We start from the raw sequence: 22,983 nt of genomic DNA on the forward strand, positions 1-22,983 counted from the left end.
CGTGAACATGGTCATGTTTGTTGAAAAAAAAAAAAAAAAAAAAAGGAAAACAATTAAAAAAATTTTGATCGGATCGGGAAAGATCGGTATCGGTAGATACTCAAAATCACATGATCGGGATCGGATCTGGAGCAAAAAAACGTGATCGGGACATCCCTAGTAACGAGGGTTTGTTCCTTTTCCGTTCGTTCCCTAGTGGCATGCGGGTTGTGCATTTGTGTAGTCGTGGGTACGCCCCACGGTCTGCTCACCCTGTGCGTTGAGTTGCTCAAGCTCCTCTTCGCGCAGTCAGATCCGTCTCCCTCCCGTCCTCCAATAGGGAGGGTCGGGGGGGCTCGGGTCCTCCCCGGTTCTGATGGTTGTGGGGGGCCTCAGTGGGGTACATTTGTCAAGCTCAGCTCTGCTCAGCTCCTGTGTTGCACCATGACGCTGAGCGTCACTACACGTAATATAACGTACGGTTATGTATATAACCATAGTTATATGAGTGTAGTGACGCTCAGCGTCAGGACTCCACTGCGGCCCCTTGATCTTGCCTTGTGGTGAAAGATTGGGAAGGAGATGAGGGCATGGCCACACCCCTGCTTATGTAGGTAGCGGATGGGGGTGTGGTCAGACAGATGTTGGTATGTAAAGGTGAGTTTTTATTCAGTGCGCAAGTACTGAGGTGGAGTATTTGCACCATGACGCTGAGCGTCACTATACTCATATAACTATGGTTATATACATAAACGTTAACCTTTCCGTACGTTAACCTTTCACTACCACACTACAGAAGGTTAACCTTTCACTACCACACTACAGAAGGTTAACCTTTCACTACCACACTACAGAATGTTAACCTTTCACTACCACACTACAGAAGGTTAACCTTTCACTACCACACTACAGAAGGTTAACTCTTTCACTACCACACTACAGAAGGTTAACCTTTCACTACCACACTACAGAAGGTTAACCTTTCACTACCACACTACAGACGGTTAATCTTTCACTACCACACTACAGAAGGTTAACCCTTTACTATCACACTGCAGAAGGTTAACCTTTCACTACCACTACAGGTTAACCCTTTACTATCACACTACAGAAGGTTAACCCTTTACTATCACACTACAGACCGTTAACCTTTTCACTACCACCCTACAGAAGATTAACCCTTTCACTACCACCATACAGAAGGTTAACCCTTTCACTACCACCCTACAGTACATAAGGTTAACCCTTTACTATCACACTACAGACGGTTAACCTTTCACTACCACACTACAGAAGGTTAACCCTTTACTATCACACTACAGATTAACCTTCTGTGTTGTGGCAGTGAAAGGGTTAAGATGCAGGGGGACCTCACGTTGGCGTTCTGCAGCCCCAGCACCCTGGTGGTGTAGTAGGACTTGACATCTTCAGACAGCAGTGTGACCAGGAAACATGTATCTCTGAAGGCCGTCTCCCGCTCCTCAGCCGTGGGCCAATACTGCGCACACTTCTCCTGTCAGCGAGAGGGAGGGAGGGAGGGTGAGGGAGGGAGGGGGGGAGAGGGAGGGAGGGAGGGAGAGGGAGGGGAGGGAGGGAGAGGGAGGGAGAGGGGGAGAGGGAGGGGGGGAGAGGGAGGGAGGGAGAGGGAGGGAGGGAGAGGGAGGGGGGAGAGGGAGAGAGGGAGAGGGAGGGGGGGAGAGGGAGGGAGGGGGGAGAGGGAGGGGGGGAGAGAGAGGGAGAGGGAGGGAGGGAGGGAGGGAGGGAGGGAGGGAGGGAGGGAGGGAGGGAGGGAGGGAGGGAGGGAGGGAGGGAGGGAGGGAGGGGGGAGAGGGAGAGGGAGGGAGGGGGAGAGGGAGAGGGGGGGGAGGGAGGGAGGGAGAGGGAGGGGGGAGAGGGAGAAGGATGGAGGGGGGAGAGGAGAGGGAGAGGGAGGGGGGAGGGAGGGAGAGGGAGGGAGAGAGTGAGACAATGTAGTAACATAAAAGGAATCAGATATGGATACAAATATATTAGGTTTGCACAATCAATAGAAATGTTATCGAAACCGTAATACCAAATGTTCCTTCCCTCGGCCCCCACCCCTGGTTTTGGGGGGCCCTCGACTGGGTAGTGGCCCTTCAAAACAAAGCTACAAGGGGTAGGAGTTGAAATCTTTACCTAGGAAATGGGACACCCCAAGTTATGTCATCAGTAGTCAAATATTGTAGGACTTATATATTTCTGTAGAGTACGTATCCGTTTATTTGTTTTTCTATAAACGGAACCTACAGTGTAGTTCAACATATAATAATGATATGCCTATGTATATATTGTACATAATACTTCATTTACAGTGTAGTGCAGTGGAAATGAAATATTTGGAGTGCTGTGTGTCTGGAGAGAAAAAAACCACACAATTTGAAGTTTTTCCTCAATATCTCCCTGTGCGTTACGAAACACCACCGGTACGGTGTGAGACTTTACTCTCTCCCTTCTACCCTCCATTTGGAGCCAGTATCTGAAAACACTCCGTTTGGAGGGCTACATGGCCACTACCCCTTGATCCACAACATAATCAGGACATCCTACACAACAAGGCCACATGCAAAATGGAGGGGTAGGGCCAAGGGGGGAGGTATTCTATATGAAGTATTGTGGTGTTTGTATTCCACAGGTATCAATACAACAGTATGGTATCAATCAGAACTCTCAAGGTCGGCCTGCAAATGGAACGCCGGTTAACCTTGGGAGCAGTAGATATGGTTTTATAGTTATTTTACAATAAGAGAGAGAGAGAGATCTTTTCAGAGATTTCGCCTAAAAGTACATACCCAAGTAAAGGTCCATTTGCATGTTCTTGGTATCTAGGGACATCTATGATGTATTCCCAGTGTCAGACATATTGTGTCGGTTACTATGCTTGAGTAAATTGTGATGAATATAAATGTTCTCTTTTTTTCCATATTTGACGATGAATAACACCATGCCACGGAGCTCATTCAGCACCTTCTTGAGATCACGTGTACAAAAAATCTAAGCAAATGAATAAAGGGAAGATGATTAAACGGGAGATTTTGTAGAGACAGTACTGAATTCTGCCATCCGGACACATGCCATTTGAAATCTGATTATAGAATATCAGGCCTATAAATGACCTTATAAATAAATGACCTTATTATGGCCAAGTTGCCCATTTATGGATCGGGCCAAATCTCCCCTTTCCAATGGCAAGTTCAATCTGGATTTAGTATCACCAGGCGTGCAGCAAAAACTGTGAATGAAATATATATATATATTTTGCTAGACGTTCACAGAAAGGTAGAGAAACTAACTGTTTTGTTTTATGGCAATAACGTTCAGGTTTGTGGGATATGATCCCGAAAAATAAGGAGTCAATCATTAGTCAGATGATTGTCAGGGGCTGGCGTGAGCGAGGGAGTCTCCTTTTTTATTATTATTCGAAAGCCCATCCAAAGTCCTGCGTCTCCTCTTCTCATAAGACTACAAATAAAGTCCTGCGTCTCCTCTTCTCATAGGACTACAAATAAAGTCCTGCGTCTCCTCTTCTTATAGGACTACAAATAAAATGGCGGCGTCATTTCCTTGCGTCAATACTTACTTTTCCCCGAATAGATTTCTATAACTAATATTTCACTAATAGCACTTAAAACCATTGGTAAACAAACGTAGTGCTGAAAATATACACTTTGACTGCTGTTTTGACAGGGTTATGGTCTTTACTCTTGGCTTAAAAAAAAACGCGACATTAATTCATACATTCTGTAGAGATGGATTTATGGTGTGATGTCATTGTCGGTCCGGTACCGGACCGCTCAGGCTTAAGAGGTTAAGCATCCCCCATTTTGCAGAAAACAAAAGCCATTTGCATACTTTTTTTTGCAAAGCTTAGCTTTATACTTATAGCACATGCATGAGCTTGGTCTCTTTTGAAAGGTAACATTCTGAAATTTTTAAACAAAAAAGAAGAATCACTTTGAGTGCCAATGTATTAGAGAAACAGGTTTGAACACACCGAAATAAAATATTTTCTCCTTACTTTTTTGTTGACTTTTCGCCATATTCCTGTTTTTGGGTTCCAGCTGAGAGGTAGTGGCTGGAAAACACCACGGTTCCATAGCCTGAAGTCTTATGTAGTACAGGTCCAAATTTTATAAAAATCCATAAAAGAATGTGTGCTTGAGGTTTTGGTAAAGTACGTGATTATCCAAGATGGCCGTCAACTTGACGCTTCAGTCACAACAACGGTCTTCTTCTTCAACTTTCACCATCTTCCCTGAGTGTCCCGCGGGTTCCACTCGGCTGCGGTCTCTTTCGGAACGGACGCTCGTTGGCTACAATGGTGATCAATAATTTCCGCCATCAGCGTTGATTGGTCAGTTCAGGACCGTTTTAAACCGGAGGTGGTCATTTGTCGCTCGCCGGTCAAATGATGCTCGCCGGATATATCGTCTTGTAACTCGAGAACCGAAGCACGCAATTGGTTGAGTGTGGTGGCGATCGATGATCTGTGAAAAATGTAGCCCAGAGATGACAGACGAGAGCAAAGTGCATCCCGCGCACGGGCATGACGGCCCGTATGAGGGCTGTTGCACGTTAAGAGGTTGATCTCCTGCTCCCTGGGGAATATGACTGAGACTTTGAGTTGTTGTTTTGCCTACATCTTATTTTCACACCAGCGCTCGTATTCCTATGCTTTTTTTTTTGTTCTTAGCTCTTTCTTTTTTGTAATGTACTTTAGTGCTTGAGCAATAATACTATTGCTACCATGTATGTATGTATGTATGTATGTATGTATGTATGTATGTATGTATGTATGTATGTATGTATGTGTTTCATTACATGTATTTATACATACATACCTCTAATATAAAAGACGAATGTCAGCATAGTGTTACACTCGAGTGTCTCAGACCTCTATCCACACTGGTTAGTGCTGGTTAGTGCTGGTTGGTAGTGCTGGTTAGTTAGTGCTGGTTAGTGCTGGTTGGTTAGTGCTGGTTAGTTAGTGCTGGTTAGTTAGTGCTGGTTAGTGCTGGTTGGTTAGTGCTGGTTGGTTAGTGCTGGTTAGTGCTGGTTAGTGCTGGTTGGTTAGTGCTGGTTAGTGCTGGTTGGTTAGTGTTGGTTAGTGCTGGTTGGTTAGTGCTGGTTAGTGCTGGTTAGTTAGTGCTGGTTAGTTAGTGCTGGTTAGTGCTGGTTAGTGCTGGTTAGTGCTGGTTGGTTAGTGCTGGTTAGTGCTGGTTGGTTAGTGCTGGTTAGTGCTGGTTGGTTAGTGCTGGTTAGTGCTGGTTGGTTAGTGCTGGTTGGTTAGTGCTGGTTAGTGCTGGTTGGTTAGTGCTGGTTAGTTAGTGCTGGTTAGTGCTGGTTAGTGTTGGTTGGTTAGTGCTGGTTAGTGCTGGTTGGTTAGTGCTGGTTGGTTAGTGTTGGTTAGTGCTGGTTGGTTAGTGCTGGTTAGTTAGTGCTGGTTAGTGCTGGTTAGTGCTGGTTAGTGCTGGTTGGTTAGTGCTGGTTAGTGTTAGTTAGTGCTGGTTAGTGCTGGTTGGTTAGTGCTGGTTGGTAGTGCTGGTTAGTGCTGGTTAGTGCTGGTTGGTGCTGGTTGGTGCTGGTTAGTTAGTGCTGGCTAGTGCTGGTTAGTGCTGGTTGGTTAGTGCTGGTTAGTTAGTGCTGGTTAGTTAGTGCTGGTTAGTGTTGGCTAGTGCTGGTTAGTGCTGGTTAGTTAGTGCTGGTTAGTGCTGGTTGGTTAGTGCTGGTTAGTTAGTGTTGGTTAGTGCTGGTTAGTGTTGGTTAGTGCTGGTTAGTTAGTGCTGGTTAGTTAGTGTTGGTTAGTGCTGGTTAGTGTTGGTTAGTGCTGGTTAGTGTTGGTTAGTGCTGGTTAGTGTTGGTTAGTGCTGGTTAGTGCTGGTTGGTTAGTGTTGGTTAGTGCTGGTTAGTGTTGGTTAGTGCTGGTTAGTGCTGGTTAGTGCTGGTTGGTTAGTGCTGGTTAGTGCTGGTTAGTGCTGGTTGGTTAGTGCTGGTTAGTGCTGGTTAGTTAGTGCTGGTTGGTTAGTGCTGGTTAGTGTTGGTTAGGGATGTCCCGATCCGATCACGTGATCGGGGCCGATCACGTGATTTTCCGAAGGTTGGGATCAAAAAAATAAATAAATTGGTTTTGCTTTTTTTTTTTATTCAACAAACATGACCATGTTCACGTCTTAAACTCATACTGAGGCCTTAGTTTTGGTTTTAAATTGCATATCATCATTCATTTATTTATTGTCACACAGAGCAGAAGAATTTTGCCAAAACAAACCAATAGTATCCAGCTGCAGAACGGCTGACCAGCCACACTCTCAGACCCAAATAAATTTTTTAATTTTAAATTTTTAAATCCCAATTTCTCACATTACATTCACCCTGAATGTTGACGTTATCCAGGTGAAAAGTTAACTTCATTCAAGCGAGGCATTGCAATCCTTGACATAAATCATTTGATGTATAATTAAATCAAAGGAAATGCGTTTGGGTCTGAGTGTGGCTGGTCTGCCGTTCTGCAGCTGGATACTATTGGTTTGTTTTGGCAAAATTCTTCTTCTCTGTGTGACAATAAATAAATGAATGATGATATGCAATTTAAAACCAAAACTAAGGCCTCAGTATGAGTTTAAGACGTGAACATGGTCATGTTTGTTGAATAAAAAAAAAAAGTAAAAAAAAATAAAAAAATTGTATTTTTCTTTGATCGGATCGGAAAAGATCGGTATCGGTAGATACTCAAAATCACATGATCGGGATCGGATCGGGAGCAAAAAAACGTGATCGGGACATCCCTAGTGTTGGTTAGTGCTGGTTAGTGCTGGTTGGTTAGTGCTGGTTAGTGCTGGTTAGTGCTGGTTGGTTAGTGCTGGTTAGTGCTGGTTGGTTAGTGCTGGTTAGTGCTGGTTGGTTAGTGCTGGTTGGTTAGTGTTTGTTAGTGCTGGTTAGTGCTGGTTAGTGCTGGTTGGTTAGTGCTGGTTAGTGTTGGTTGGTTAGTGCTGGTTGGTTAGTGCTGGTTAGTTAGTGTTGGTTAGTGCTGGTTAGTGCTGGTTAGTTAGTGCTGGTTAGTGCTGGTTGGTTAGTGTTAGTTAGTGCTGGTTAGTGCTGGTTAGTGCTGGTTGGTTAGTGCTGGTTAGTGTGCTGGTTAGTGCTGGTTGGTTAGTGCTGGTTAGTGCTGGTTAGTTAGTGCTGGTTGGTTAGTGCTGGTTAGTGTTGGTTAGGGATGTCCCGATCCGATCACGTGATCGGGGCCGATCACGTGATTTTCCGAAGGTTGGGATCAAAAAAATAAATAAATTGGTTTTGCTTTTTTTTTTTATTCAACAAACATGACCATGTTCACGTCTTAAACTCATACTGAGGCCTTAGTTTTGGTTTTAAATTGCATATCATCATTCATTTATTTATTGTCACACAGAGCAGAAGAATTTTGCCAAAACAAACCAATAGTATCCAGCTGCAGAACGGCTGACCAGCCACACTCTCAGACCCAAATACATTTTTTAATTTTAAATTTTTAAATCCCAATTTCTCACATTACATTCACCCTGAATGTTGACGTTATCCAGGTGAAAAGTTAACTTCATTCAAGCGAGGCATTGCAATCCTTGACATAAATCATTTGATGTATAATTAAATCAAAGGAAATGCGTTTGGGTCTGAGTGTGGCTGGTCTGCCGTTCTGCAGCTGGATACTATTGGTTTGTTTTGGCAAAATTCTTCTTCTCTGTGTGACAATAAATAAATGAATGATGATATGCAATTTAAAACCAAAACTAAGGCCTCAGTATGAGTTTAAGACGTGAACATGGTCATGTTTGTTGAATAAAAAAAAAAAGTAAAAAAAAATAAAAAAATTGTATTTTTCTTTGATCGGATCGGAAAAGATCGGTATCGGTAGATACTCAAAATCACATGATCGGGATCGGATCGGGAGCAAAAAAACGTGATCGGGACATCCCTAGTGTTGGTTAGTGCTGGTTAGTGCTGGTTGGTTAGTGCTGGTTAGTGCTGGTTAGTGCTGGTTGGTTAGTGCTGGTTAGTGCTGGTTGGTTAGTGCTGGTTAGTGCTGGTTGGTTAGTGCTGGTTGGTTAGTGTTTGTTAGTGCTGGTTAGTGCTGGTTAGTGCTGGTTGGTTAGTGCTGGTTAGTGTTGGTTGGTTAGTGCTGGTTGGTTAGTGCTGGTTAGTTAGTGTTGGTTAGTGCTGGTTAGTGCTGGTTAGTTAGTGCTGGTTAGTGCTGGTTGGTTAGTGTTAGTTAGTGCTGGTTAGTGCTGGTTAGTGCTGGTTGGTTAGTGCTGGTTAGTGCTGGTTGGTTAGTGCTGGTTGGTTAGTGCTGATTAGTGCTGGTTAGTGCTGGTTAGTTAGTGCTGGTTAGTGCTGGTTAGTTAGTGCTGGTTAGTGCTGGTTAGTTAGTGCTGGTTAGTGCTGGTTGGTTAGTGCTGGTTAGTGCTGGTTGGTTAGTGCTGGTTGGTTAGTGCTGGTTAGTGCTGGTTAGTGTTGGTTAGTGCTGGTTAGTGCTGGTTAGTGCTGGTTGGTTAGTGCTGGTTAGTGTTGGTTAGTGCTGGTTGGTTAGTGCTGGTTAGTGCTGGTTGGTTAGTGCTGGTTAGTGCTGGTTAGTGTTGGTTAGTGCTGGTTAGTGCTGGTTGGTGTTGGTTAGTGCTGGTTAGTGCTGGTTAGTGCTGGTTGGTTAGTGCTGGTTAGTGTTGGTTAGTGCTGGTTGGTTAGTGCTGGTTAGTGCTGGTTGGTTAGTGCTGGTTAGTGCTGGTTGGTTAGTGTTGGTTAGTGCTGGTTGGTTAGTGCTGGTTAGTTAGTGCTGGTTAGTGCTGGTTGGTTAGTGCTGGTTAGTTAGTGCTGGTTAGTGCTGGTTAGTGCTGGTTAGTTAGTGCTGGTTGGTTAGTGCTGGTTAGTTAGTGCTGGTTAGTGCTCGTTAGTTAGTGCTGGTTAGTGCTGGTTGGTTAGTGTTGGTTAGTGCTGGTTAGTGCTGGTTAGTTAGTGCTGGTTAGTTAGTGCTGGTTAGTGCTGGTTGGTTAGTGCTGGTTAGTGCTGGTTAGTGCTGGTTGGTTAGTGCTGGTTAGTGCTGGTTGGTTAGTGCTGGTTAGTGTTGGTTAGTGCTGGTTGGTTAGTGCTGGTTAGTGTTGGTTAGTGCTGGTTAGTTAGTGCTGGTTAGTGTTGGTTAGTGCTGGTTAGTGCTGGTTAGTGTTGGTTAGTGCTGGTTGGTTAGTGCTGGTTAGTGCTGGTTAGTGCTGGTTGGTTAGTGCTGGTTAGTGCTGGTTGGTTAGTGCTGGTTGGTTAGTGCTGGTTAGTGTTGGTTAGTGCTGGTTAGTGCTGGTTGGTTAGTGCTGGTTGGTTAGTGCTGGTTAGTGCTGGTTGGTTAGTGCTGGTTGGTTAGTGCTGGTTAGTGTTGGTTAGTGCTGGTTGGTTAGTGCTGGTTGGTTAGTGCTGGTTAGTGCTGGTTAGTGCAGCACAGGAAGAAGATATTATAACTTGAGTGCAACGTTCCACAGGAAACGGCAACATGTTGAAAACGGTGGACGGAGGGTGGAAGCAAATGCTTTGCCATATTGGAGGTGCTTCCTTGCTTGCACAAAATACTAAAAATAAAAACACCAAAAATATTGCGTTTTGCTGTATTCCATCTTTTTTGTAAAGCTGGACCAAATGTTCCAAGAGTTTGCTGCTTTCAGCCACGGTCCAGGAAGAGTCTCTGCTCAGCTGACGTGACCACGTTCCAAGCAAATGTGAGTGAATGTGAGTCTGCATGCCTGTATAATCAGTCACAATATGTTACAATAAATATAGGTAATCTACATTTATATCTAAATATAAACAGTATACACAAAGGTGCATAATATATGTTGAAGAACATGTTTCAGTCTACAGTAAATTAACTGATACATTCTGATGCTGGTTTGGTTGGTTGGTTATCATCTCGTATAAATCGCAGGCCCCTGAATTTAATCGAATTGAAATAGTATTGCGTCTGACTTTTGATATCAGCAAATCATATTGTTGACCTAAGAATGAATATAATATTGTATGGTGATGAAACTTTACACCCTATTCGTCACCATCATTTCTATGTGGTGAGTTCAAACCCAAAGTGAGGGAAATTGAGCATCAGAAAGTGAGAATATTAGACATTATTTGGTAGCACAGCTGTGTGAGCAAAATGGCTGCTGTTGCAGTTACTGTAGGTAGTTTGTGTGTGTGTGTGTGTGTGTGTGCGTGTGCGTGCCTCACCGAGCCTTTCTCCATGACTCTGTTGAGCATGATGACAGCCTTGGTCTTCTGTTCCCAGATCATCAGCCAGAAGTGGCCACAAGTATTTCTGAGGGGCCCCTGTAGATGATGATGTCACACACACGCACAGAAAATTGGCCTAAAAAATTTGCCTAAAAATAGATACCCAAGTAAATGGAAGATTGCTCCACTTCTATGATGTATTCCCAGTGTCAGAAATATTGTGTCTGTTACTATGCTTGAGTAAATTGTAATGAACCAAAAGGAGAATATAAATTATTATTATTATTTTTAATTTATTTTCCATCTTTGACGGTGAATAAGACCATGCTAACATTGACCAGACGTGAAGAAATGCCACTGAATTTCTTGAGAACAAGTGTATTAAATATCTAAGCAAATGAACAAAGAGCAGATGATTTACAGGTTTTTTTGTAGCACAGAATTTTGCCATCCGGCCACATGCAATTAGAAATATGGATATAAAATATAGAATATCAGGCATACATAAATATGTAGTATTTTATGGCAATAACGTTCAGGTTTGTTCGACCCGTGAGATATAAACCCGAAAATCACGTCAATATTTGGAAGAGAAAAATGGTTGGACTTCAATTGTCGGCAGCTGGTGTTAGCTGGGTAGTGTAGTTTTATGAAATTTAGTAGTAATAGTTTTATGAGTCTCCTCTTTCTTAGGACTACAACGATTTAATGACGGCTTCCTGTCCTTGCGTCTAAATCCTCCAATTTCCGATGCAATGCACAGAGATTTATTTCACTAATAACACTTAAAATCATTGCTAAACAAACGTAGTGCTGAAAATATACACTTTAACCAAAGAAGAGAAAAGGCTGCACTAAGCTCGCCTGGGACTCTCCCTTTAACCAAAGAAGAGAAAAGGCTGCACTAAGCTCGCCTGGGACTCTCCCTTTAACCAAAGAAGAGAAAAGGCTGCACTAAGCTCGCCTGGGACTCTCCCTTTAACCAAAGAAGAGAAAAGGCTGCACTAAGCTCGCCTGGGACTCTCCCTTTAACCAAAGAAGAGAAAAGGCTGCACTAAGCTCGCCTGGGACTCTCCCTTTAACCAAAGAAGAGAAAAGGCTGCACTAAGCTCGCCTGGGACTCTCCCTTTAACCAAAGAAGAGAAAAGGCTGCACTAAGCTCGCCCGGGACTCTCCCTTTAACCAAAGAAGAGAAAAGGCTGCACTAAGCTCGCCCGGGACTCTCCCTTTAACCAAAGAAGAGAAAAGGCTGCACTAAGCTCGCCCGGGACTCTCCCTTTAACCAAAGAAGAGAAAAGGCTGCACTAAGCTCGCCTGGGACTCTAAAACGCTGCACTAAGCTCGCCTGGGACTCTAAAAGGCTGCACTAAGCTCGCCTGGGACTAAAAGGCTGCACTAAGCTCGCCTGGGACTCTAAAAGGCTGCACTAAGCTCGCCTGGGACTAAAACGCTGCACTAAGCTCGCCTGGGACTCTAAAAGGCTGCACTAAGCTCGCCTGGGACTAAAAGGCTGCACTAAGCTCGCCTGGGACTCTAAAAGGCTGCACTAAGCTCGCCTGGGACTAAAAGGCTGCACTAAGCTCGCCTGGGACTAAAAGGCTGCACTAAGCTCGCCTGGGACTAAAAGGCTGCACTAAGCTCGCCTGGGACTCTAAAAGGCTGCACTAAGCTCGCCTGGGACTAAAAGGCTGCACTAAGCTCGCCTGGGACTCTAAAAGGCTGCACTAAGCTCGCCTGGGACTAAAAGGCTGCACTAAGCTTGCCTGGGACTCTAAAAGGCTGCACTAAGCTCGCCTGGGACTCTAAAAGGCTGCACTAAGCTCGCCTGGCTGCACTAAGCTCGCCTGGACTTGCCTGAGTCAGGATGTAGCTCCTCTGGGCTTCATCCATCAGGACTAGACTGGCGTTGATGTAGTCGTTGTCAGTGCTCTCCAGCTTCACCCTGCTGTGATCGACTGTGTGAGGAGGAGGAGGAGGAGGAGGAGGAGGAGGAGGAAGAAGAAGAAGAAGAGGAAGAGGAAGAGGAAGAGGAGGAGGAGGAGAGGAAGAGAGGGAGGAAGAAGAGGAAGAGAGGGAGGCAGAGGAAGAGGAGAAGGAGGAGGAGGACGAAGAGGAGGAGGAAGAAGAGGAAGAGGAGGAGGAGCAGGAGGAGGAGAGGGAGGAAGAAGAGGAAGAGAGGGAGGCGGAGGAAGAGGAGAAGGAGAAGGAAGAAGAGGAGGAGGAGCAGGAGGAGGACGAGGAGGAGGAGGAGGAAGAGGAGGAGCAGGAGGAGGAGAGGGAGGAGGAGGAGCAGGAGGGGGAGGAAGAAGAGGAAGGAGGAGGAGGAAGGGGAAGAGGAGGAAGAAGAAGAGGAGGAGCAGGAGGAAGAAGAAGAGGAGGAAGAAGAAGAGGAAGAGGAGGAGCAGGAGGAAGAGGAGGAAGAGGAGGAGGAGAGGAGGAACAGGAGGAGGAAGAGGAGGAGCAGGAAGAAGAGGAAGAAGAGGAGTAGAGGAGGAGGAGGAAGAGGAGAAAGAGGAGGAGCAGGAGCAGAAGGAGGAGCAGGAGGAGAGGAGGAGCAGGAGGAGGAAGAGAGGAGGAGCAGGAGGAGGAGGAGGAAGAGAGGAGGAGCAGGAGCAGGAGGAGGAGAGGGAGGAGGAGGAGGAAGGGGAAGAGGAGGAAGAAGAAGAGGAGGAGCAGGAGGAAGAAGAAGAGGAGGAAGAAGAAGAGGAAGAGGAGGAGCAGGAGGAAGAGGAGGAGGAGAGGAGGAACAGGAGGAGGAAGAGGAGGAGCAGGAAGAAGAGGAGAGGAGGAGGAGGAAGAGGAGGAAGAGGAGGAGCAGGAGGAATAGGAAGAGGAGGAAGAGGAGGAGCAGGAGCAGAAGGAGGAGCAGGAGGAGAGGAGGAGCAGGAGGAGGAAGAGAGGAGGAGCAGGAGGAGGAGGAGGAAGAGAGGAGGAGCAGGAGCAGGAGGAGGAGAGGAGGAGGAGGAAGAGAGGAGGAGCAGGAGCAGGAGGAGAAGAGGAGGAGGAGGAGACACAAACAGTGGGTGTCAACAACAAACAGTGCCTGAGAGGTGACTAGAGGTCAGCCTTTACCACGGCTTTGGAAATAGTGTCTGCTTCCAAATTCACTGTATATACCTGTATATAAAGTACATGGAGCTTACCAGGGCTGTACGCTAAGCTTTTTCACTAGGGGCACACTTGCCCCTAAATGAGAAATTTAGGGGCACAGAATATTTTTTAGGAGCACATTTTACCATTATAGTGCAAAAAAATATGTTCCTCCTGCCTCATTACTGTGGTCCTTTTATTTAACATTTAAGTGCGTTTGTTTTCAGGTTTGTATCTTTTATAATGAACCAACTGAGAAAGTATGTAAATCACTAATAGAACAAAAACAACAAACTGTGTGTGTGTGTGCGCGCGCTTGTAGTGCTCCTTGAATGAGATCACCACAACACACACACCATTGCATTAATCAGGAGGACAAGAAACTCTGCATACATTTGTTTCACAATGAAAAGTGCTTTATAAATAAAATGAATTATTATTATTGTAAATAACCCCATGAAAGGTTTATTATTTGTATGGGTAATTACCTGCTTCATATTTGTGATGTTACTGGTTTCAAATTCAGGGTGTGCCTAAAGTGATCAATGTGTTGGGCCGTTTATAGAGATCTATGCCAATTAATGTTTATGTATATCCGGGACTTTTTTTTATAAGAATTGAGAGGTATTTGTATATGTGACCTTTATTTTGAAAACAGTGTTGCAACGCAACCTTATTTACATTTGCGCTTTTGACAGTGAAATGTTCAGTCCAACTTAGCTCGAAGGAAAGACTAATAAAAAGGTTTAATTGACCCGTATGAGGCTCTTACGGTAGGACTTTGATTGTTTATAGAAGTGGAATGTAATACTATGCAAAACGAGAAATAAACAGTGATTTTACCAGCAGTAAAGTTGCAAGCCACTTTCATTTCATATACGGGGAACCGACAATTATTAGTATTATCTTATTTGCATATTGTCTCATTATTAGATAGATAGATAGTTGATACTTTATTGATCCCCGGTGTCAATTTAAGTAGACAGTATTTCACGTCCTAATAGTGGGGTACTCGCGTAATGCATGGCTGAACCTGGACGTTAGAAGTGTCCGTGTCCCCGTCAATCAATCATCACATCATCACGTCAATCATCATCATCTTATCATCTCTCCACATCGGACGTGGTTGTCATAAGATGGACTGTCTGATATCCATTATCCACTCCGTTGTTCTTGCAGAGCAAGAGCCATATTATTATTGAAAGGAAGCGGCCACATTCAGTTTCGTTTCGCTAGGAATTATGGGATTTGGTGTTGGATGTATAGACTCTACGCAGACAGGGACATGGTCTTTAATCGCACGATAGACTACAAGTACCAAGTATATAGCGTGACCCAGATTCACTCCACGCAAATCTTTTTTTCACTCAGGCTATCGCAGTAAGTTCATTCATTGCCGACAGATTCTTTCATAGCACCACGACGTGTCGCACTGTACAGCCTTGGTTGTAGGCTAATGTTTTACAATTTTTTTATCCAATTTGTATGGATTAATTTAGGAGTGAAATGCGAATGAAGGGTTGAAATCACTACTCGCAACGTTGCTACCAGATATAATATTTCACTCGCAACGGCCAAATTAAGGGGCAATTTGCGATCATCTCATCGCAGTGTACAGCCCTGGCTGTGTAGTGTTGTCTCTAGAGCAGTGGTTCTGTGTAGTGTTGTCTCTAGAGCAGTGGTTCTGTGTAGTGTTGTCTCTAGAGCAGTGGTTCTGTTTAGTGTTGTCTCTAGAGCAGTGGTTCTGTGTAGTGGTGTCTCTAGAGCAGTGGTTCTGTGTAGTGGTGTCTCGAGAGCAGTGGTTCTGTGTAGTGTTGTCTCTAGAGCAGTGGTTCTGTGTAGTGTTGTCTCTAGAGCAGTGGTTCTGTGTAGTGTTGTCTCTAGAGCAGTGATTCTGTGTAGTGTTGTCTCTAGAGCAGTGGTTCTGTGTAGTGGTGTCTCTAGAGCAGTGGTTCTGTGTAGTGTTGTCTCTAGAGCAGTGGTTCTGTGTAGTGTTGTCTCTAGAGCAGTGGTTCTGTGTAGTGGTGTCTCTAGAGCAGTGGTTCTGTGTAGTGTTGTCTCTAGAGCTGTGGTTCTGTGTAGTGTTGTCTCTAGAGCAGTGGTTCTGTGTAGTGTTGTCTCTAGAGCAGTGGTTCTGTGTAGTGTTGTCTCTAGAGCAGTGGTTCTGTGTAGTGTTGTCTCTAGAGCAGTGGTTCTGTGTAGTGTTGTCTCTAGAGCAGTGGTTCTGTGTAGTGTTGTCTCTAGAGCAGTGGTTCTGTGTAGTGGTGTCTCTAGAGCAGTGGTTCTGTGTAGTGGTGTCTCTAGAGCAGTGGTTCTGTGTAGTGTTGTCTCTAGAGCAGTGGTTCTGTGTAGTGTTGTCTCTAGAGCAGTGGTTCTGTGTAGTGGTGTCTCTAGAGCAGTGGTTCTGTGTAGTGGTGTCTCTAGAGCAGTGGTTCTGTGTAGTGTTGTCTCTAGAGCAGTGGTTCTGTGTAGTGTTGTCTCTAGAGCAGTGGTTCTGTGTAGTGTTGTCTCTAGAGCAGTGGTTCTGTGTAGTGGTGTCTCTAGAGCAGTGGTTCTGTGTAGTGTTGTCTCTAGAGCAGTGGTTCTGTGTAGTGTTGTCTCTAGAGCAGTGGTTCTGTGTAGTGTTGTCTCTAGAGCAGTGGTTCTGTGTAGTGGTGTCTCTAGAGCAGTGGTTCTGTGTAGTGGTGTCTCTAGAGCAGTGGTTCTGGGTAGTGTTGTCTCTAGAGCAGTGGTTCTGTGTAGTGTTGTCTCTAGAGCAGTGGTTCTGTGTAGTGGTGTCTCTAGAGCAGTGGTTCTGTGTAGTGGTGTCTCTAGAGCAGTGGTTCTGTGTAGTGTAGTCTCTAGAGCTGTGGTTCTGTGTAGTGTTGTCTCTAGAGCAGTGGTTCTGTGTAGTGGTGTCTCTAGAGCAGTGGTTCTGTGTAGTGTTGTCTCTAGAGCAGTGGTTCTGTGTAGTGTTGTCTCTAGAGCAGTGGTTCTGTGTAGTGTTGTCTCTAGAGCAGTGGTTCTGTGTAGTGGTGTCTCTAGAGCAGTGGTTCTGTGTAGTGTTGTCTCTAGAGCAGTGGTTCTGTGTAGTGTTGTCTCTAGAGCAGTGGTTCTGTGTAGTGGTGTCTCTAGAGCAGTGGTTCTGTGTAGTGTTGTCTCTAGAGCAGTGGTTCTGTGTAGTGTTGTCTCTAGAGCAGTGGTTCTGTGTAGTGTTGTCTCTAGAGCAGTGTAGTGTTGTCTCTAGAGCAGTAGTTCTGTGTAGTGGTGTCTCTAGAGCAGTGGTTCTGTGTAGTGTTGTCTCTAGAGCAGTGGTTCTGTGTAGTGTTGTCTCTAGAGCAGTGGTTCTGTGTAGTGTTGTCTCTAGAGCAGTGGTTCTGTGTAGTGTTGTCTCTAGAGCTGTGGTTCTGTGTAGTGTTGTCTCTAGAGCAGTGGTTCTGTGTAGTGTTGTCTCTAGAGCAGTGGTTCTGTGTAGTGTTGTCTCTAGAGCTGTGGTTCTGTGTAGTGTTGTCTCTAGAGCAGTGGTTCTGTGTAGTGTTGTCTCTAGAGCAGTGGTTCTGTGTAGTGGTGTCTCTAGAGCAGTGGTCCTGTGTAGTGTTGTCTCTAGAGCAGTGGTTCTGTGTAGTGGTGTCTCTAGAGCAGTGGTTCTGTGTAGTGTTGTCTCTAGAGCAGTGGTTCTGTGTAGTGTTGTCTCTAGAGCAGTGGTTCTGTGTAGTGTTGTCTCTAGAGCAGTGGTTCTGTGTAGTGTTGTCTCTAGAGCTGTGGTTCTGTGTAGTGTTGTCTCTAGAGCAGTGGTTCTGTGTAGTGGTGTCTCTAGAGCAGTGGTTCTCAAACTACGGGTTGCGACCCAAATTGGTCACACATTGGCAAGTAAAAGAAAATTATATATAAAAAAATAAATCATGTTCTGGCAACATATTTTGGCTAATTATTTCTCGTTTTATAAAATGTGTATTGATAACATAGTGCTTTAATACAATTTTCTAATAAATATGCATGATCAAGTTCAACAACGTGTGCTTTTATTGTGATATTCCTTAATTCCACATTTGAAATTACGCGATACATTAAGTGTGGGGTCCCCAAAAAATATCCTAAATAAAATGGGGTTGTGGTATGAAAAAGTTTGAGAACCCCTGCTCTAAGCAGGGGTCTCAAACTCACGGCCCGCGGGCCAATTGCGGCCCGCTGGATGATATTTTGCGGCCCAACATCAAAGTTTAGTGTTAGTGCGGCCCGCGCCCAACTTTTTGCCGCGTCGTTGCGAGAGTTGGAAGTTTTATTTATTTGATCACTTGTAGGCTACCATAGCGCAGGCTCATGACAGCAACGTTACGTTAGTGACTTGGTTGAAACATGATTCCGGAATAATACCAAGTAAAGTGGAAGGAAAATATATCCTGTCACCCAGTGCGTATGGCAGGCATCCTCAAAATTCTCCGCCATCTCCTCTGTAAGCAGTCTGCTCCACTGTCTGTGTCTGTCTACTCTGGTCCAATCACATTCAGCGTCCCGTCAGCGTTTTTCCCCCTCACCCACAGTCTGCGAATCAGAGGCAGAGTAGGGCGGGTCTTCACGGAATGCGTGTCGTCTCTTTCAACGGTTAGAGTCAGAGCGAGAGTTGACAGCGCATCTACAGGTAGTCTAATCTGCAGGTACTGTAGCTAGTAACCTCGTTCCCAGTTTTATCCCCGTGAGATAAATGTAGCTAGTAGCCTAGTTTCGCCAGCAGGCAGCTACTGTAGTAGAAAAAAGTGGCATGTTCAAAGATGGCCAGTAAAAGAAAAGTCGACAGTGAAAATCGCTGCAATTCAAAGGTGAATGGACTGAAATATGCGTGCATCCTCCCAGCACCAAACCAATGTGCCTAATATGCCAAGAAACGGTAGCTCTTGTGAAGCGTGGCAATTCAAGTCAAGTCAAGTCAAGTCAAGAGTTTTAATTGTCACGGCATACAGGTATACAATGAAATGCGGGTGGTCTTGCCCGCAACGATGTGCAATACAGTGGTACAACATATAATAGAATCAAAAAATGAAAAAACAACATTGTGCAGTAACCAGGTAACAGGTAACATGGAGTGACCAGCGTTTCCGTTAGCCGGTAATTACCGGTATTTGACCGGCAAAATATGTTGAAGTCTGAATATTTAAATCTCTCCGGTCTTAATGTCCGGTGAAAATAATTCCTCTAAGCACAATTTTATTATTTGAATTGTATTAAAATCGGCTAAAATTAAATAGCCTATGCGATGAACGAAACAATAATTCCATTTTCAGTTTAATTGTTGCTTCACTCTGATAGGATGTGAAACTTATTTTTCTTTTTTTTTGAGCCTGCACGCTCTGGCCACCATAACGACAAACAGGTATACGAGGAAGAGAGAGAGATGGCGAAACAAGCTAAGCTTAGTAAATATTTCATGAAACCAAGCACAAGCAGGTCTAATAATGACAACGAAGATGAGTCTTCTGAACTTGAAGTCACAGAGACCGCTGACGCTGATGCCGTGGTGGCTCCCGCGGAAAAGAAAAAAAAATGTCGAGCGTACTTTTACTATTAATTTATTGATTGAACCACAAAGAGCATCCCCAGTCTGCTGCTACCATTGCGAGCCTCGCCTGTTCCAATGGGGATCTATTAAAGTCGAACCAGCAACTAAAGTCGCTGTTCTCGCAGCCGTCGCAGGTACAAAACGGATAGGCACAACGAGAGACGGGGGGTGAGTGAGTGTTGACATTTTTAATCATATGCAACTGTTGGTTGACTGCCGTGTCACATAGTAATGCATATTATTGATTATAACTAAATGTAGGCTAACCTATAATGAAATTAACAAATGCGTTACACGCATGTGGCTCGTCCTCTCTGCATGTGGCGACGAGCTAGCAAACGAGGCAATGTGATGATCAACTACAGTTTGCTGTGTGTGAAGTTGAACATTATGATATGTGTGACGTGTCTGATACAACGAGGTGAAGCGATGTCTACTCGAGATTCATTTGGGGGTGCGTGTGACAGAGCTGCTGCAGCGCAAGCCTGCGGGGCGGGAGCTTGATGCTGGTAGCGTATCGCACTAACTTGAGAGGCGAGAGATAGTAATTTGATTCTGCAAATCAATTTCTCATTCTTCGCTTGATGTAATTAATACACATGTCCAATTATAACGGAATTCGTTAGCTCATAAAAATGTGATTATAATAGACTGCTGTTTAAAACTCTGACCGGAATATCTCGAATATGTCCGGTGATAGAAATCTTGCAGGACACCCAGACCGGCACGAATATGTTCTAACGGAAACGCTGGGAGTGACATCTCGGTATCTGTACATAGTTATTTACAGAGCATATGGGACATGCTAGTTAGCTTTGGTAGTGCAATACACTGTTCCTGTTATTCTAATTTAAAGTGTCCTTTCCTTTTGGCCATAAGTGTGCGTGTGTGCGACATGAGTGTGTGCCCGCTCATGTTAAAGTGTTAAGTGGCTGCTCGTGTGTGGGCGTGCACAGCGTGCGTGTCGTGTGTGTGTTCATGTGTGCTTGTGTGTGGATAGTTCAATGTTCTGAGCACTCAATGTTCATTGTTCAGGGCTCTGATGGCCTGGGGGAAGAAGCTGAGCCTAAGCCGCTCTGTCCTAGTAGCTGGGGTTCGCAGGCGTCTGCCTGACCTCAGCAGCTGGAACAGGCTGTTATTGGGGTGGTGAGGGTCTTTCATTATCCTGCAGACTCTGGATTTGCACCTCTTGTTGTATAGAACCTGCAGGGGGGGTAGTGCAATACCCGTGGTACGCTCGGCTGAGCGCACCACTCTCTGTAGGGCCTTCTTGTCCTGTGCCGTGCTGTTTCCATACCAGGCAGTGATGTTTCCGGTCAGGATGCTCTCTACAGCTCCTGAGTAGAAGGACTGGAGTATCTTCCCCGATACTCTGAACTTCCTTAACTGTCTCAGGTGGTAGAGGCGCTGTTTCGCCTTCTTTACTAATGTGTCTATGTGTGTTGACCATGTCAGGTCCTCTGAGATGTGGACCCCCAGGTACTTAAAGCTGCTCACCCTGTCCACGGTAGCCCCGTTAATCATCAGTGGTGAGTGCGTCTCCTGCTGTCCTCTCCTATAATTCACGATCAGCTCCTTGGTTTTACCAATGTTCAGGAGCAGGCTGTTGTCCTGGCACCAGCGTTCCAGTACCTCAACCTCCTCCCGGTAGGCCTTCTCGTCGTTGTCCGAGATCAGCCCCACCACCACCGTGTCGTCTGCGAACTTCACTATGGAGTTGGAGCTGAACTTGGCCACACAATCGTGTGTGTAGAGTGAGTACAGCAGGGGGCTCAGAACACAGCCCTGGGGGGACCCGATGCTCAGGGTGATGGTGTTGGAGGTCTGACCCCCCACCCTGACCGCCTGGGGTCTTTCGCTCAGAAAGTCCAGTACCCAGGCGCTCAGGGCGGAGCTCAGCCCTAGCTCGATCAGCTTGTCCACCAGTCTGGTGGGGACTATGGTGTTGAACGCTGAGCTGTAGTCAATGAACAACAGTCTCACATAGCCCCCCTTCTGACGGTCAAGGTGCGAGAGGGTGCTGTGCAGTACCTGGGAGACCGCGTCGTCGGTGGACCTGTTTGTCCTGTATGCAAATTGCATAGGGTCCATATCACTGGGGAGGGAGGCACAAATGTGGTCCTTGACCAGCCTCTCGAAACATTTCATGACCACAGAGGTGAGTGCCACCGGTCTGTAGTCATTTGGACATGTTGGGGAGGGTTTCTTCGGTACAGGGATGATGGTAGACATCTTGAAGCAGGCAGGGACCACTGACTCCGCCAGGGATTGATTAAATATGGCGGTGAACACTGGGGCCAGCTGGTTGGCACAGGACTTGAGTATGCGTCCTGTTATGCCATCTGGGCCAGCAGCCTTCCTGGTGTTCACCTGCATAAATGCTCTTCTCACACTGTGTTCCGACAACGACAATTTGAAACGCCACTACGAAACAAAAGTTATTTTGATGCAACTTTTCCTCAAAATTCAGTGCTAAGAACCACACAAATAAATCTATGTCACAACGAGAAAAAAAAACCAAGTCCTCACTCAGTGGCATTGGTATTACGTGTAGCTCTGCTCAGCGTCATATGCACATACTTCACTTCAGTACTTGTGCACTGAATAAAAACTCTCAATGTACCTTTACATACCAACATCTGTCTGGCCACACCCCCATCCGCTACCTACATAAGCAGGGGTGTGGCCATGCACTCACCTCCTTCTTCACTTTCACCTCAAGGAAGTGCCTTGTATACCAATCACTTTAAGTAGGTCGTTAAGCTGAAGAAAGTTGAGAAAGCGTTTACATTATTCCTTGTTCTTTTCTTTCTCTCATAATTTCAAAAGAAAAGAACTAAGCTATAATGTTTACCTCGGGGGGTCGCGCTAGCAACGTCGCCCTTCACCAGCGGTTCTCCGTTGCCTCCTCCGTCGTGCGTCTTGGGGCGGGTTTGACGCCGCTGTCGTGGACGTCACTCGCGCCCAGTCGGCGTCCGGTGGGTAGCTTGCCTCTCCAAGGAGCTGGTGCACCAGCGGCATCTCCTGTGAGATGGCCTGGTTTCTGCTCTGGTTCCTCCGCCGCCGGGGGGCCGTCTGCCGTTGGGCAGCCGGCGCCTCTTGTGGCGGAGGATTTGAGACGCAAGCTTTTCGCTTCTGCTCGCTCCCGTCGTAGGATGGTAGCTTGTAGTGGCGAACAGCCTGGTTTCGGGGAGCTACTGGAGCCGGATGAGGGTGCGTCTGTTTCCCCGTGGCCGATGGAAACGAAGGATTACATGGTGGAGGCAGATGCACTCCTGTTCGACGCTCCGGTGGAGACACGTCACTCTCCCTTTCAGGATGTGGCAGGGGATGATGTCTCCTTGGGGTCCCTCGTATTCTGGTGTTGGGTTAGAACCTCCGACTCAGCGACGAGGTGCCCTGCTATCAGCCACATCGGATGGTGGCTCTGCAATGGGCAGTAGCCTCTCGTGTGTGAGGGACGCGGGCTCAGTGGAGAGAGGTACGCATGGGGAACTACGTGCCTTGTTCCCGGAGCTCATGGCGACAGCCGCAAACGCCGTGCCGCAGCCACTGCCTGCTCCTGTCCCTGATGATTTAATAGGTAATTTATGGCAACGTCGTCCTGTGAGGGAGACGGGCATTGTCTGCCCATTTTTCCCCTCAATGGAGGCCTACGTTCGTCAGGGACAGGTGGTCTCCCACATCACTGGTCTCACCCCCGCCTACGTGCAAGTCACGAGGGTGGTGGGTCTGGTCGAGGGTATGAAGGAAGGGGTGCCTCGGCTTGCTAGACCAATGGCGTCTCTTCTTTGCCCTGAGGTGGTGTGGGAGCCGTTGCGGAAGCCGGTTCCCCACGGGAAATCGGCGAGGCGGTTGGCCAACTGGAGTGACCAGTCGTTCATCGCCGGTACTCAATCCCTAGCTGCTACATCCAACATCGCACAGCTAGCGAGGTTTATGTCCGGGATGATGATGGGCGGTACGATGCTGACTGAAGAACAACAGAATCAGCACGCCCAGGCGGCCAGAGCCATCCTGCATCTGATCCAGCTGCAGGCCATAGCCGCCGGGAAGATACGCACCCTGGCCACTCTAACCCAGCGCCATCTTTGGCTGGAGCAGGCGAGAGTGCCAGACAGGAAGAGACT

At 46.2% G+C, this 22,983-nt stretch overlaps 1 protein-coding gene across 1 annotated transcript in view; it reads right to left on the reverse strand.

The window, feature by feature from the left end:
- Positions 1–22,983, reverse strand: part of ptpn2b (protein tyrosine phosphatase non-receptor type 2b) — a 77,197-nt gene that overhangs the window by 40,292 nt on the left and 13,922 nt on the right. The window contains exons 3-5 of the mRNA XM_084332293.1: positions 12,085–12,185; positions 10,228–10,326; positions 1,355–1,492 (exon numbers count right to left, since the gene is read on the reverse strand). Of these exons, the coding sequence (XP_084188419.1) occupies positions 1,355–1,492; positions 10,228–10,326; positions 12,085–12,185 (338 nt within the window). The remainder of the gene's footprint in view (positions 1–1,354; positions 1,493–10,227; positions 10,327–12,084; positions 12,186–22,983) is intronic.

This window comes from Notolepis coatsorum (assembly GCF_963971535.1).
Source record: "Notolepis coatsorum genome assembly, chromosome: 1".
Taxonomy (NCBI): domain Eukaryota; kingdom Metazoa; phylum Chordata; class Actinopteri; order Aulopiformes; family Paralepididae; genus Notolepis; species Notolepis coatsorum.